Source organism: Suricata suricatta, chromosome 5, assembly GCF_006229205.1.
Source record: "Suricata suricatta isolate VVHF042 chromosome 5, meerkat_22Aug2017_6uvM2_HiC, whole genome shotgun sequence".
Lineage (NCBI taxonomy): Eukaryota > Metazoa > Chordata > Mammalia > Carnivora > Herpestidae > Suricata > Suricata suricatta.
In genome coordinates, this window is record NC_043704.1 from 38,733,592 (window position 1) to 38,750,901 (window position 17,310).

General features: G+C 33.0%; 1 protein-coding gene across 3 annotated transcripts in view; it reads left to right on the forward strand.

Annotated features, from left to right (window-relative positions):
- CADM2 (cell adhesion molecule 2) overlaps positions 1 to 17,310 on the forward strand; it is a 1,075,698-nt gene that overhangs the window by 987,833 nt on the left and 70,555 nt on the right. For 2 of the 3 annotated variants that reach the window (XM_029939146.1, XM_029939147.1), the window contains one exon: positions 3,104 to 3,223. The exons of the other annotated variant lie outside the window; for it this stretch is intronic. In XM_029939146.1, the coding sequence (XP_029795006.1) occupies positions 3,104 to 3,223 (120 nt within the window). The remainder of the gene's footprint in view (positions 1 to 3,103; positions 3,224 to 17,310) is intronic. 3 annotated transcript variants of the gene reach the window in all.

Consider the following 17,310-nt stretch of genomic DNA (forward strand, 5'->3'; position numbering starts at 1 on the left):
ATGACTCTTGATCTTGGGGTATGATTAAGTTCCACACTGAGTATAGAGTTCACTTAAAAGAAGTTAAAACAATTTTATCTTTCAGAAAATAATTAGTGTCTGTCTATATTGACAACAGAGAAGGATTTTTTAAGGAGAAGTAATATAATTTTTAGCTTTATGTTAACTAGACTGCCCTGTAAAAAAAATGGACTTTTCTAGATACCCTAAAATATGCTATATGCTTATAATGCTATGAAAAATTTTATTTATTCACCTTCTAAGTGCTAGGATTCTAACAACAAAGTAGGCAGAGTTTTTTCCTTCAAGGATTAGTTGTCAAGTGTGGAGACTGACTTCAATAAAATCAGAGCAAACAGAAACTTAGATAGAAGAGAGAAGTATCATACATTTTTTAAAATCTCTCTAAGAATTCCAACTAATTTTATGTTGTTGAATTTCAGTTGATTCTGATTTCTCTTCTGGGGTTGAATATTTAGATTATTTCAACTTTTCCTCCTTTACATTAGAACAAATAATTGGACAAACAAAAATGTGCCATAAGAAGGATAAAGGAAAATGTTTAAAATGTTTCAGAACACATAGGATGAGATAAAGTTAGTAGTGATTAAAAACAGTGACTGAGAGAGATGTCTTGTTTGACAGATACTTTTCTTGACCCCAGTGTCATTTGGCCACGGTGCTTTCCATTGAACTGCTTCCAGCAGACTTGTTTTTAGGTACATATGAAGTCAAGAGGGAAGGATGAGAGAGAATGATGAGCAGATAAAGACGAGTCAGTACGAGTCAATAATGCTTTGTAGTGTTATCTCTTCTGTCTGGATACTTCAAATGATTCTATGGTGATTCTCTTAAAGTAGATTAACAATTATTAAAGCTATTGTTTTCTTAATTCTTTAAATGTTAGCCAAAGAAAAATGCTATAGTCCATGCATTTTCACAATTATAAAAAAATAAAGATATTGTTTGGTTTATACAAAAAAGTTCATAGTACCTGAAAATATATGGACTCTTTCCAAAACAAATCAAGCTGATTTTCATTGTTATGGAATAAAGGGGGAAAAAGAGTTCCAAGTAATGTGTTTTCTTGGCTAAACTAAAAAAAAATTGACAAGCAAAAACATTAAAACCTATTATTTGTATTATACTTCTTAGGAATTGAATGATATTAGCTAATTTTGAAAGGCTACTTTTTAGATCTAATGGAATCTTATTTTAACTCACTGTCTGGTAGCTAATAACCTAATGTTTATTATCTGTGCTAGGTTTGGTAGTAACAGGTTCCTCACATGGAGTTTTATAGGACCAATATTATATGTATTGTATGTACTCGATAACCTTTTAAGGTATTTCCCTTTTCATAAATTAAATGCATAGACTTTGAGATCCTAATGAGCAAAGGATTTTACCAACAGACGAAGAATGTATCATTTTCTATTTTAGATATGCCTGAAAATTAAAATTACTCATGTTTTTTTAATTTAGAAAATGTCTTTCATTTACCTCCAGCCTGCCTAAACCATTTAGGAAAGTTTACCATGAAAATAAGAAGGTATTATAAAAATTAGTTAATAAGAAGTATATGTGCACGTATACATAATATTTATTCAGATCATAATGTTGTTAAAGTCAGTTCTATTTTATGACCAGGGTAATCACACACCAGGCAATACCCATTTTTTCTAGTGATTAATGTAGCACCATTGAGTTTTTAGAAGGTTGTTTTCTTAATTTGACTGTCTAGGAAGCATTTTCCCTGTTGAAAAACAGGTGTAAACATCAATACTCAGGATAAGAGAGTGAGCTCCTACTGTTTTCTGATGTCTCCAGTGTAGAGAATTCAGCAGGTTAAAGTCTGAGGATTGAGTAGGGCTAATTTATCAGAAATAAAAAACTAGAAAATTTTTGGTGCGACTCAAAGAGTTTAACTGAGAGAATGACAGGAAGTCTTTTAATAGCAAAATAATCTGTCAAACATTTTGAATATTTAGGAAATGTGTGGCAAACATGTGAAATCAAACCCCAGCACAGTAATTACAGGTAATTTGTGAACTGTTTCTCATTTCCTCACTGTGTAAATTATATGCCTATCCACTTGAGACACGATTTAACTTTTTGAGAATCTTACTGAGATTCTGTAGCTTGACACTGGTCTTATTGTTCCAGTGTTCCCTATGCTGCTCTTCAAATTCTCAGCCAGTTTTGAGTGAAAGGAGGGAAGATTTTGGTGTAAAGCTCTAAGTTATTCTTCCTGTTTATTATATTTTCTATATTTGAATATACTGTTAATGTCCAGCAACTTTGACTGACAATGGATCAGGTGTTGACTATTATGTTCAAGTCCATCACCTCTCCTTTGTATGCCAAATAAAAGAAAGTATAAACCTTTCAGAATATTGGGTTCCATGCTAGTTGACTCAATACCTGTTAAAGACTCCTAGGTACTGCAAAATTGTTAGAAGGCGTTACCAGCTAATCAGGGTAAGAATTGCAAGACTCTAAGCTGTACATTAACATCATTGTGAGAAAAGGAAAAGCAAAGTAATAATAATAACAATAAGCTTTTTTTGTTTGTTTGTTTCTAAAGATTGCTCTCATCTTATTTGCTACCATTGTTTTCCTAAAAGAAAAAAAATCAAAGACATTTAACACACATATACTCATCCATCATTAACATTCTTTAATCTTATATGGTGGTGTTATTTGTGTTTATTTCTGTTGTGTTTTTTTCTTTGTTTACTTCTTTGACAAAGCATGTCATTTTTTGTTTTACCTAGTTGTATTTTGCTACTGCATGTCACATGTTTTAAATGACTCAGTGAACAAATGAATTCTTGTCATTTTAAATTTCACTCTAAATATTACAATCTGCTCATTCTCAAACATTGCTCCACATTTTTGCTTTGGGTGGGAGCATGCAAAAGAAGTGAACCAAAAAATGGCAAGAACTGTGTGGTATGGCCAAGCTTTGTACCTGATAATCTGTTGAAGCCTGTTAAAGTTAAACCTAAATAAGATGTATGTATTTATAATTTGAATCATTTGTGTTTCTCTTTTGTTTGCATGATATGATTTTGTTTTATATTTTTTTTCCACTCACCAGATGTTCCCAACACTTTGCTTCCCACTACTATCATCCCCTCCCTTACCACTGCAACAGTCACAACCACTGTAGCCATAACAACCAGCCCAACCACATCTGCAACAACCAGCAGCACAAGAGGTATGGTATGATTCTTTGTTATGGCCTGGAAAGCACAGTAAATGACGCTTTAAAGGTTTTTTTATTTAAAAAAGGGTAGAAAAATTGAGATCCAATTTTACTTAATTATAAGAAGTAACTAAGTCACCTAAATTACTATCAGTTAGGGTTATTGGAATAGAATATGAGACAAGATGTTACATTTTAATTTTTTTAGTGCCACTTATGACTACTATGAAAATATTTCAAAATATAGGCTAAAAGTATATGGAGCAAACACTGAGCAAAAATAAGTGTGAACATGAGACACTTTTTTTGCCTTGTCTTGTAAATGTAAACAAAGACATAAGATGTTCAAGGTTGCAGAGGTAGCTTTTGCTTTTTAAAGACCTTAGTTTAACGTAAATGACGTCTTCCTCTGTCATTAGGTTAGAAATACCCACAGTGTTGAATGTGTTCAAAAGTTGGCATAATTCATAGGGTCATTATAAACTATTCACCAGGTAGAACTTTTAAGTAAATACTGAACATTTCATCCTAAAGTGATTCTCTGAGTAGATCTATTTGTTCTACTAAGAGAATGTTCTGAAAACGAATATTAGTAAAGTTGTCCAGGATGATAGGAATTCACATGTGACTCCATGAGTAGTTTCTGGTATTGGTTTATCAATAAGTATTTTTGCCTGAAGGAGAGCAACCTTGAAGAAATTTAAATAATCTTTAAAGCCAAAAAGATAGTTACATCATGGTTCAGAAATATAAAAAACTGTTCCTGAGCAGTCATTAAGTGGTTAGTAGGTGATGAAGAAATTAAAAAGAATTGTCCTGAGTGCATAACAACATGTTTTAGACTTAATTTTTGCATTAGAAATGTTCATAGAGAATTTGTCCTATTTGTCTGTCTTTTTGTACTTTTACATGTTTTATGTCATGTTGGCTTTACTAATATGTATTAAACTTAACAATTTAACTTAAAATCATGGGGACCTTACATTAATATATATGTAATCAAAGCTTACCAAGAACTGGTTTAACATTATTTTCCTTCAATTAGACTATCTGTGTATTGAGAGTTTTATTAATTTTTAATATTAAATTGAGTTTCTAGCTTTGATGTAACAGTTATAGTATTTTTCACTTGTTTCTGAAAATCTCTGGTATTTGATAATTATTAATTTTTGATAATCATGTCAACTCTATTATATGATATATAAGATCGATAACTGAAGTTTAATGATAGTAGCAATAAGAATTTCTCAAAAATTCTTGTTTATTTTAGTATTACTAGACAAATGGTATTTGAACTAAATCTACAAGTGAGAAGAATTTATATATCTTCCTCAGATCAATTTCTGAGAAAATCAGGTAAAAGAATAAAAATGAAAACAGGTCAAAAATACGTTGTGATATTATATGAAAGATACCTAAATTTTTACTTTTGTCAATTTATCATTTTTTCAAGATTTTTACAAATAGCAATTTAAATAAAATGTAATTGCTGCATGCTAACAGAATCTCTATGATAGTATTAAGTACTGACTATACAGACAAGTCGCTTTGATGGAAAAGGAACAGTGACATAATGACTTAATTTTTTTAAAGATTTTCTTATAACAAAGAAAAAAAATTACTGAGGCACCTGGGTGACTTAGCTGGTTAAGCATCCAGCTCTTGATTTCAGTTCAGATCATGTGTTCAAGCCTTGTCCTGGGCTCTGTGCTGGCAGTACAGAGCTTACTTGGGATTCTCAGATTCTCTCTCTCTCTCTCTCTCTCTCTCTCCCTGTCCCTCCCTGTCTCTCTCTGCCCCTCTCCTGCTTGTGCTATCTCTCTCTCTCAAAATAAATAAACACAAAAAATTCTAATAGTCAATTATTCCTTCCTTCTTCAAAAAAATGTTTTGAGGGCTTTGCTATCGATATGTGGGGCAATGTCAGGTTGTACAATTATAGAAATTAGACACATCGTATCTAAAATACTAGCAATTAAATTAATGCATTCTGCGCCAACCCTAAGTAACCAGTTTCTGTGCATAATTAAGAAAAAGTATTCATGCTCTTTGTGAATATATACACATACACAACACATGTCAGAATAAAAGAGAAAAAAGATTTATTTCAAATAAAGTGTTTGATAACATATTTTATACTTGTTTACATGCATCTTAAGTGGAATTTTCTTTTTCAAGTAAATTCACTTTTTACAGGTTTCCTAAAATGTTCTGTGATCTTTAAAAGTGATAAAGAAGTAATCTTTGCTGCAGAAGAACATACAAATAAACTAACCTCAAAGAAGACACATACATGCAAATACACACACACACACACACACACACACACACACACACACACCATTCCCTATTATTTTTACCTAACAGTTGAAAGACAATATTTTTCAAATGGTACCAATAAGATATGTGGAAAGAAAAATATATTTTATAAGTTAAGCAATTCATAGTAGTTATTTTGTATAGAAAAAAACAGAAGCACTGACATTAAATATTAATCTAATTCCTACTTTTGTGTCCTTGTTCAGCAGCCCCCTGGGGGTGGGGAAAGTCACTGAGCACACCCATATCATTAATGTTCTAGTCCACATTTGAGGAAGTAGAAGGGTCCATCAGTACATAAACAGTGTTATGAATTTTTTTATTTTATGTTTTTATCTGTTTAGTTTTCGTTTCCACTTACTAGAATGTGAAGTTCATCAGAGCTAGGACCTTAATTGTCTCACTTTTAAAAAGATTTTAATTTATTTTAGTGGAGTCGGCATACCAAGTTACATTTGTTTCAGGTGTACAGCAGAAGGATGTAACAAATTTATATGATAGGCTGTGCTCACCACGAGTGTAGCTACCATCTGTCCTCGTCCAGCGCTATCATAATATCGTTGACAATATTCCTTATCCTGTGCCTTCTTTTACTGTGACTTATTCCTCCCCTAACTGGAAACCTGTATCTCCCACTCCTTACCCACTCTGCCCACCCCCTAATCCCTTCCTCTCTGGCAATCATCAGTTTGTTCTTTGTATAAATTAGGTCTGATTCCACTTTTGGTTTGTCTTATTCTTTGTTTTTTAAGATTCCACATATGAGTGAAATCATATTGTATTTATCTTTCTCAGTCTGACCTGTTTCAACTTAGCATAAAACTCTAAGGCCTACTAAGTTGTCACAAGTGGCACAATCTTGTCCTTTTTTATGATTAATACTCACGTGTGTATATACGTTTGTGTGTGTACTTGTGCACGCCACATCTTCCTTATGGACATGTTCCTTCACAATGCTTCCTTAAGCATCCATTCATCTACGAATGGTCATTTAAGTTGCTTCCATTTCCTGGTTATTATAAGTAATGCTGCAGTAAACATAGGAGTGCATATTTATTTTTTAATTAGTGTTTTCATTTTATTTGGGCAAATACCCAGTAGTGGAATCATTGGATCATATGATATTTCTATCTTTAAATTTTTGAGGAAGCTCTTTACTGTTTTTCACATTGTTGTCAATTTTGTACACAATTGTTTTTTAAGTTGTACGATATTCCTTTATTTGTATATTACCTATTAGAGCTTTCAGATGCAGTTATATTTTAAATCTAATTCACTCATAAATTAATAAAAGAAGTTTCAAAATTGTAGATTAAATGGGATCATAATAATATATTACTTGAGAAAATCTGAGAACAGAAGAGAACTCAATATTTTCATCTTACAGTTTTTTTAAGTTTATTTGTTTCATCCCTTTCATTCAGTAATCTAAAGTAAAGTAACCATATTTGGTTTTATGAGGTTTAAATGTTATTTCTTCAAATTTCATAAACTATTATATTTACCTATCTATATATTTAATAAGTGACTGCCAATAAATCACCATTCATTTCTTTATCTACACTTTCCACCACTACTAACTTTTCCATCCTGAGATATGATAAGCATGACTATAGAGAGCAAACTGAGGGAGGTGGTCAGGGGATGGACTAGATGGGTGACAGCTATTAAAGAGAGCACTTGTGACGAGACCTGGTGTCACATATATGAATCACTAAGTTGTCCTCCTAAAGCCCATATTACACTATATGTTGACTGACTAGAATATAAATAAAAATTTGAAAAGAAATACATTTAAAGAATTACACCTGAGGGCTCTATTAGAAGCCAAGGTGAAATAGAACAAAAGAAACTCCTCCAGTCCCTCAAATCATCAGTCAAAATCTTGAGAATTTTCACATCTCTTCAATTTGTACATGAAATGCATCCCCCGTAGGAGGAATAGGAACTTTAACCATATGAATGAAAGTTGGCTATTAGCATTGTTCGTTACAAATAAAGGTGTTAAGGCACAGAGAAGCCGGCAAACTTCAGCTCTCATGGGAAAGACGGAAAATAAGTGTGTCCTAGAGGCATCTTTGGATGTGAGTTTTGGTTCTTTTGTTCACACGGTCTTTGGTCTTACACCATGAACCAAATTAGGCCTCAGCATTTTTATCAGAAAAATGAGAAACACTTAATAGAAGCATTTAATTCCCAGGTTGTCTTACAGATTGGATAATATCTAGAGTTCTGGAAACAGAATCAACCATCAATGTATGATGGGATTATTTCTCAGTTATTTTTAGTAACACATATGTGTTTACATATGGTATGGTTGTATAATACAATTACTGATCATTATATGTATACAATAACTGATAATTATATGTATATAATCATTGCAACCGTTTTTGATGTTAGTGTACTGATTACTCTTAAGCCTAATTTTTATTGATTATGTGAAAAAATAAGATGTACCACAGTATATAGAATGTACTTACAAATATAACAATAGTTTTTAAACTTTCCATGAAGTTTATAATATTCTTGATTTGTAGCATATATCTAAAATCTGAACATTTTATCATCTTTTATAATTTTTTCATTACAAGAGACTATTGCTATAAAACATTTTAATTTCTGCTTTTGGAAATGGCAGGGTTTTTTAAAAGTCCAGTGACCTGTTTAATCCTATCATTCAATTCATATGGCATATATATACTCTCTTATAAATGCTTCCTACGGTCCTTTTTTTGATCACTGTGATAAATGCTAATGAGTTAAATATGATCATTTATAAAATGGTTCCAAATGACCTGATGCTATTTCTACTATTAATATTATTTTAGCATGGTGTGTTTAATTTGAAAACATTTTTCATTTTGATCATATCATACAGTTTTAATTTTATAATAACTATGTCATATCTAGGAAACTTTAGCAGCACCCTCATTTTACAGATAAAAATAATAAAGTGTTAAAAATTTTAAAACCATATATGAGACAATGACATATATCAGTGATTATGTCTATTCACATGATTTTTAAAATTAGAATTTACCAACGAATGTTTTATACTCATCAAACAAAAAATGTCAGAACTCCTAATTGCAATTTCTGGCTCTGCAAAACTGTGAATGCCTTTTAAGTATAAAAATGAGATAGTAAGGGCACCTGCATGGCTCAGTTGATTAAGCGGTTAAGCGTGTCTGATTTGGGATTAGGTCATGATCTCACAGTGTGAGTTTAAGCCCTGCATCAGGCTCTGTGCTGACAGCTCAGAGTCTGGAGGCTGCTTTGGATTCTGTATCTGTCCCTCCCCTGCTTGTGCTCTCTCTCTCAAAAATAAATGAACATTTTAAAAAGGTTTAAAAAAATGAGATGAAAGATATAAAGAGAAGATATAAAATATCTGATATACTTCCTATTCTACTAGTAAATCTGTTCAAATATTTCATGCATTTCAGAATACCAAATAGGGAAACATAATTCCTAAACTTGATGAAAGTGTTTATATAGTTTATCTATATAAACATCTAAATGAATTCTTGGTTCAAATATAGATTTGGTTTTACACTAGGCTTTGAAATGGTAAAATAATTTTATAGTAATACAATTTGTCAAGTAATTCTTTTTTTTAATGTTTATTTATTTATTTTGAGAGAGAGATTGAGGGAACCCAGGAAGGGTTGAGAGAGAGGAAGAGAGAGAATCCCTCACAGGATCCGCACTGTCAGCACATGCCCAATGCAGGGCTCAATCTCATGAACAGTGAGATCATGACCTAAGCCAAATTGAAGTCTGAGGCTTAATCAACTGAGCCACCCAGGCACCCCATTTGTCTAATAATTCTTAACCAATTTATTAATTATAATTAGACTACTTGCAATGGAACCTTATTTAAGTACAACATTGCAAAACAAACACAAAGAATATCTTTTAAAAATTTAAGAAATTGACCATTATCAAACTACCTACAACTAGAGTAATAATAACCAAACTCACAAAATTTAGAGATGTGTACCATTGTGTTGATCACACCCTATTGACAGGAATGCTTTCAGTTAGAAATGCCTGAGGCACTGCCCTTGGTAGGTCCCTAATACTTGTAGGAACCGTCAGACATTTCCTCCACCAGGGCCAGTGGTGTGGTTAGACTGGCTTTACTGGTTCTTATGATCTCAGGATACATTTTGGCAAGAAACATCTGAAACTTTGAGTGACAAAATTTGTTACTCACAGTTCCTGGAAGGCCACAGAGTGAGGCAATGGGCAGAAAGACAGTGTGCTTGGACCTGGGGCTCTGCCTTTATTAGGGTGTCTAAGGGTTTAGGGGTTCACTAATTGACAAATTTAAAACATAAGAGCAGGAATGAGGGCACAGGAAGGAGAAGTGGGGTTACTCAAAGCAGTCTGTTGTCTAGGTTATTCAAGGCTTTCTGAAAGAGGAAGCTTCAGAGGTGGCCCAGGCTAGTGTCTTATCTGGTTGTTTTACCAGCAGCTGTTTCCTACTGTATTCTACTGTATTTCAGCTGTATCCTACTGTATTCTAAGGCTGGTAATATGTTAATTCAAGGTGAACGTCTTTTGAAATGGATACCTTGACAATCAAAAGATTAATGTCAGTCTCTTCCACTGCAAGTTCTCAAATCTTCTCAATTCAGTGACATGCAAATTTTGTTACTTATATCTAAAAATGTAATATTATGTGAAATATTTATATCATGCATGTAGAATAAAATAAATTTTAGCATATACGATAGCTCTTTAGCTCATACACTGCCATTGCATTTTTATTTTTTTAATTTTTTTAGTTATTTTTGAGAGAGAGCACAAGTAGAGCAGGGGAGGGACATAGAAAGACTTAGATCCAAAGTGGGCTCTGTGCTGACAGCAGGGAGCTTGATGCAGAGCTCAAGCTCACAAACTATGAGATCATGACATGAGCCTAAGACGGATGCCCTTAACTGAGTGAGCCACCCAGGCCCCCTGCCATTTCACTTTTAAACCATGTGAATGACAGGGGGCCTGGGTGGTTCAGTTGGCTGAACATCTGACTTTGGCTCATATCATGATCTCACAGTCCGTGAGTTTGAGCCCCATATAGGGCTCTGTGCTGACAGCTCAGAGTCTGGAGCCTGCTTCAGATTCTATGTGTTCCTCTCTCTCTCTGCCCTTCCCCTGCTCTACTCTGTCTCTCTCTCTCTCTCTCTCCCTCTCTCAAATATAAGTAAACATTAAAAATAAACAAATAAATCATATGAATGATATAAAAATTATTTAAATGTAAATGAGGATAGGGACGAAGTATAATCCTGAATTATTATTGTCTAAAAGATCTTAATAAATACTTTCTTCTCTAAAGATTTCTTGAAATTAATCCATATCACTTGTAAAAGAAAACTTCATTAACACAAAGTTAAACTATAGCCAAAAAAAAAAAAAAAAAGAGTTGTTAAACTACTTGGTGCCAGCATAGAGAAATTGAGACAAATTATGAAATTATATATGTATTTCATATGATAGGGTCATTTTTAATGAACTACAGTTGCCTACTATGAAATAGTATTTTTAAATCATTTTTGCTTACTGCAATTGTCATTTCCTTTCTCTGGCTTCAAAATACAATAAACTACAGTAAAATTAACACAAAATGCATACATGTGTACTTCAAACCACCGTCTAAAGCATCTATTTAATTAAATCAGTGTTAAAAGCAGTAACGGTCAGGAGTGCCTGGGTGGTTCAGTCAGTTAAGTGTTGGGCTTTGGCTCAGGTCATGATCTCATGATTCATGGGTTCGAGCCCCGCGTCGGGCTCTGTGCTGACAGCTAGCTCAGAGCCTGGAGCCTGCGTCCGATTCTGTGTCTTCCTCTCTCTCTAACCCTCCCCTGCTCATGCTGCCTCTTCTGTCTCTCAAAAATGAATTTAAAAAAATAAAAGCAATAATGATCTGACCTATACTTCTATTCTATTTTCTTTATATCAAAAGAAATTCTAGTCTATTGCTATTTTATTTTTATTTGGTTTTATTGTGGCACCTCCTTCCCTTTTTGGTATAGGTACTTCAAAAAATTGAATACAAAATTATAAACATTTAACAGAAAAAAAAAGCCAGCACTGAGAAGAATAAATGAAGTCATTATAGCTCTGAGTTAGTCACTATAAATGCACGCAAATAGAGCATTTGCAGTGGTAAAATACATCATCTTGACACAGTTAAGTCCCAAAGTGTGCAAATCAAGAAGTTGTTTATGAGCTTGTATTATGAGTGTTTAGCTATTAAAAATGTTTCTGGTTTTATTGGTGGTAATAAAACACAATTTGCATGGTGTTGTGAGCTTTTAAAAATTAAGTGTCAATATGTTGGGTTTTTTCAGTCGACAAAAATTAAGTAATAATTCAGTCTCCAGATGGCCCTTATAGAGAGACCTGCTTATCTCTAAAAACACAGGTTTCCACATTTAAGCTGTAAATGTAGCTAAACTTCCATTAGTCACTTTAAAAACACTTATTATATGAAGTTGATTCAGTTTTAAAACTAAACATATGAAACATAGCTTACAATGAAAATAGAGTACTAAAATGCTTCTACTTGGAAAGAGCAAGCGACATGTATGGCCCATAGTATGGCACTTTCAACCTGGGTACAGATACTGTTTGTTAATGCTGAAGGGAGTGGCCACAGTTTGGACCTGGGAGGGAACATTGACCGGGGGGTCTTAGTCTCTTAGTCAGCTAGGGACCCACTGCATTTGAAAAATGGCAATGTTTCCGTTTAAATTATTCCAAGATAGCATAGAAGGCTAAAGTTGTTTTTTGTGTGTTTGTTTGTTTGTTTTTGTATTCTAGTAGATCATATTTGGAATAAGAATACATATCGCTTATTATATACAACCATTTCTACAACTAAACAAAGCATTTGACTCCAACTTATGAAGTTGAACTCTGGCCAAGTTTGAAAATCTTTAGATATTTATCTATTTCTTTATAGCATTTGGGAAGTAGTTGAGGAAAACTGGTATTCTTATTTTCTTTTCAATACGACCTATTAAGGGAAGCAGCACACTTATGCTCTCTTCTATTTTCTAAGGGCACTCTTGTGGTTTGTACAATTTAAAACATCAAACATTTTTAAGAGTTTCATTTTAAGCTTGTTTATTTCTTTGGCTTAGATCAATTTAAACAGAAATCGTTGTTCCATTAGTTTATATTTCTTCTAAGTAAACAACTTTACTAATATTGTTTTTACTTCTATAAATATAGGAGTGTCTTAATTGATTTTATGGTAATGATCCTAGATTTTATATAATCTAATAATATATACATTTCCTGCAAAACAATATCTAATAAAGAAAATAAAATATTCTTTAGTAGACCATGTGCCATTTTTCTTGGATTCATTTTTATATAACAGGCATGTATATACAAATATTAAATTAAAAAATTTCCATATTTATTATATTCCAGAAAGCACATCACTTATAAAATACCAGGATTTACTTAGTCTCTTATGATTAGGATGATAATCTGTTTTATGTTTTAAAAACTTAGCCTACCTATGTGAATAAATCCTTTTCCAGAACATCTCTAAAAGTATTTTGAAAATCATTAATAAACTGAACTGGTTGTATCTTTCTTCCTAACCAACGAATTAAATTTATGAGCTGTGCCTTTGAAGCCGAAAAGATTATTGGCATTGGCCTTGCTTCTTTGACACTCCACATGAAACCCACTTAATAACCTCCTGTGTTAGCTTGGTGAAACACCGAATTGATACTAATTATACCAACTTTGGGATAGAAGGTGACCTTGACTTCAGCTGGAACTTTCTGCCAGGACAATAAATAAGAGCAAATGCTACAAAGCGTGACTTCTGGGAAGGGTCTAATACAATCTATTAACTCTGCGGAGTCTGTGGAATTACAATAAGTGCTTGAATAATTGTAATATTTTAAAACATCTCTTGCTTCAATAATACAGCCATTTTTTAATTTCTCTAGATTTCAAATCGTCTGCCGTTAGCTTTCTGTACTCATTTAAATTAGCGGCAACCAGAAAATTAAAAGCTACTTGATGCACTGTGTGTATAAGGTGATTGCAAGGCAAAGAGACAGGTTTTTACTAAATGACTTCTCAAATACATATATAATGGTATACAATTTAGACTGCCTTATGCTAAAGCTGCGATAACACTGACTCTTAAGTGAAGAGTTGTCTATAAAAGGATTTTTAAAATGACTAAGAAAGTAATTGTCCCAGTAGACACGCAGGTTTAAACTATTGTAAGAAAAACCTGTCAAGGTCAATGATGTATATCAGTTTAACAGTTAAAAATTTGAGTTCAGTAGTTTTAAAAACTATTTATTGCTATAAATAATATAAACAGGTTAATAAGACCAGAAATTAAACTTTTGTTTTTTACAAATATTGTTTATTTTTTTATTTTTTTTTTTACGAATATTGTTTAAAGACTACATTAGTGTAAGGGGAATTCTGGTCAAAGTGTTCAGTATAATAAGTGGAAATACTAATTTAAATCTAGTTATTCTTCATTTTAGAAAAAAGAGATGGACTCAAAATTCCCAGAGCTATTTCATTTAACTTACCAGTAAACAAAGAACGCTGCTCCATGAGTATTTAAATAGAGAAAGAGAAAGAAACTTGAAATTAACATGAGGAACTGCAATTAGAAACATATTTTTTTCCTAAGTGAACCAAGTTTGATGTCTAAGAACTAGGTTCCATGATAAAAAGCTTGAGGGTCTTCTAGAGTAGTGTGTGTTAAACTGGGGAAGTTACAATGGTCTTAACACGATTATTTTTCTTCTTCCTTGAATTCCTGTTCTTTAGATATTGATCATAAACTGTTCTCTTTTTTTTTTTTAACTTCTAGTTTAGATAGTGTGTTACTCAGGATGTCAGCAGGAATTGACAACAGTCTCGAAAGAGGGTAGCTAAAGAGCTTTTAGTGAGGAGACTTTTACAGAAGGATGGACGGTGTTTGGGAAACTAATACAGATGTAAAAACACAAGAGAATTCTAAGCAACAAGGTGCTATTATCAGCACTGGACCTGAAGAGCCAAAGAAAGTAAACAGTGTTATCCTAGTTAGAGAAGAACTGGGCCTAAAAAGGGGCAGCTTGAAAAGAGCAGTAGAGAAGGACACAGCCAGTATCCACACATTGGCAGGTGGAGACACTGGGAGAGGAGGGATCTATATGGGACCTCTTTCTTTTCCTGCCTTGCAATATCTTTCCATTAATTGAATTCTGCTGAAAATCAGAAGCCGAGAAATCTGGTGGAGAAGTGCAGAGAAGTCAGCCTCCCAGACCACAGAGCAAGGCAAAAAAAAGGGTCAGAGGATAGATTTGTGAACCAGAAGGTAAATGAACAGCGGAGACATATGTGTGTATAATGTCATAGAACTTGTTTAGAATATGTCTTAGAATTTATTCACTTGGTGATAGATGTCAGATTTTATTTTACCTTTGGATTTTTCTTGTAAGTGTATGTAACACAAGCCTATAATATAAAACTAGTAATGAAGCTATTAATGGTAGTAAAATTGCAGCCCTCCTAATTTATTTTAATATATAATCTCCCTTTCCAAGCTCCCGTTGTAAAGAGACAAACACTGTCAATGGCAGAGTGCATATAATGAAGTTCAGTAGAGCTGGCTTTATTGTAAGAGACAAAGAAACCTAAAAAGACGTCTATTCTTATTTAAATAACTTACTTTCCAAGAGGAAACCATTTTGAATCTTGGTGTGAGTGAAAGATTCCTTATTTGAAATATTCCCAAATCTGTTTGTAGAGATGCAAACTATTTTCTTTGAATTAAGTGCTTTCAAAAACTTGGTTACAGGAGAAAAAAAGCTCTGTAAATGAGTTAGGCATTAAGTTAATAATACACTGATACAGATATATATTATTAGCTTTCTATTAAAAGAATTTTAGTGTCACATAGACAAATAATTTTCAGTCCTGAGATAATAGCTTTTCAAAAAAGAAAATCACTTTCTTGAGAGAAGATTTTAGAGGCAGCAATCACAGTCTTTAATATATTACATGATTTTTCTGCCTTTGATGTTTAAAAGGATGTGTACTTTATTAATTCAGTTAAGTTGGCAGATAGGATACATGTAAAGTAAAAACAATTCAACTTGTTTTCACTATAAAGTTAACTGTCTGTAGTACAGCTTGCATCCCTTGGCGTTTTATCACTGACAGGCCAGAAAGTTTTGTTGAGAGTGGGATATCAGAATACTTTTTAAAGAAGTAAGAATAATAGCCTAATTTTTCTGGTGTTTCGAAGTATCCTATCCCCTAGTTCTGAGATTTAGATGGAAATTGAGCTCTGCATATCAAAATGCTATTTTAAGAAACTGAAAACAAATTCTCATATACCTCTCTCTTAGACCTACCAGGTTAAATCCCAATATATTCCACCTGGACCAAGTCAACAGAAAAGAATATTTAAATTAGAAGGAAGTTCTAAGCATTCATTTTACTAGTTGATATTCATATCTCTAACTTCTCTATTCAAAAGTTGGCAAGATGACAATGTACGATGTTTCCATGATGTATCACATGAAATTTTTAAATGTGGTGGTGCTTTAATAAAAGTAAAAATAGTGCACACCACAGTCTAAATGGACAGTTATGTTTCACTGGGTTAACAACAAATACCTTATATACACTCAGCATGAGACAATGAAATTAATTGCCTGGCATAGGATATTCTGGTATCATTCTGATTTGGCCTCTTGAATGTGATCTTAGGCAGGCAATTCATTTCTCTGTACCCACAGGGCTATGTGAATTCCAACCTATTTCTCAATTCTTGAACTCTATGAAATACAATCCGCATATCTGAATCTATCACCAGGGTTTCAGTAATTAGTAAAGTTTCTAGTGTTTTTCAGTCAGAACTTGTGGAAAAAGTCTCCTTGCATTTGAAAGAATTCGAAAAATTTCTTCAAAATGATTCCATACTTCCAAACTTCATTTATGTCAGAATGTTCTGAAAAGCTAAAAGATTCAAATGAATTATTCGACTCTGATCGCTGTATTTGCCTTCTGGTTCACTGTTTCCTAGCCATATGCCCATTGGTTTTCCATCACTTCCATTTACACACTCATTTCAGTGTTTTCTCTTCTTACAAACCTTTATATACGTAAATGTTATTTAGTCTATCTGTAAAATTTCTAACCTCACATTATGGTGGTAAAATAAAGCTTGAATTCCAGCTGTGACGTACATACATGTGTATGGCCTGTTTTCACACTTCTGTAACTGAGTCCAAAGTCTGTGTTAATCAAACATTTTGTAGCCAAAGTTCACAGGATACAGACTTTCTGATACTGTTTTCTATTGGGATGTGAGACTGATCTCTTCAGATTGTGTTAAAAGGGTTATAGGACAATACAATGGTGGAGAGTAGGGCTTCTTCTGGACTCATATTATCTGGGCTCTTTTTTTCACTTTGCCACACTTAAGTTTTGTGATCTTCCTTATACTATGCCTCAGTTTCCTGCTCTAATAAGTTCAGAAAATAATAGTACTATCAAAACCTTATAATGTTATATCTGAAACTAAATATATCTATGCATTTCACTTAAAATTTTCCTTGCTTACAATAACTACTCATTCAGTATTAGATTTTATAATAATTACACTTTTCATAAAATGAGCCATCTGAACCATATAGGATAGGCGCCTGGGTGACTCAGTTGGCTGAGGGTCCGACTTTGGCTCAGGTCATGATCTCACAGTTCGTGAGTTTGAGCGGTAT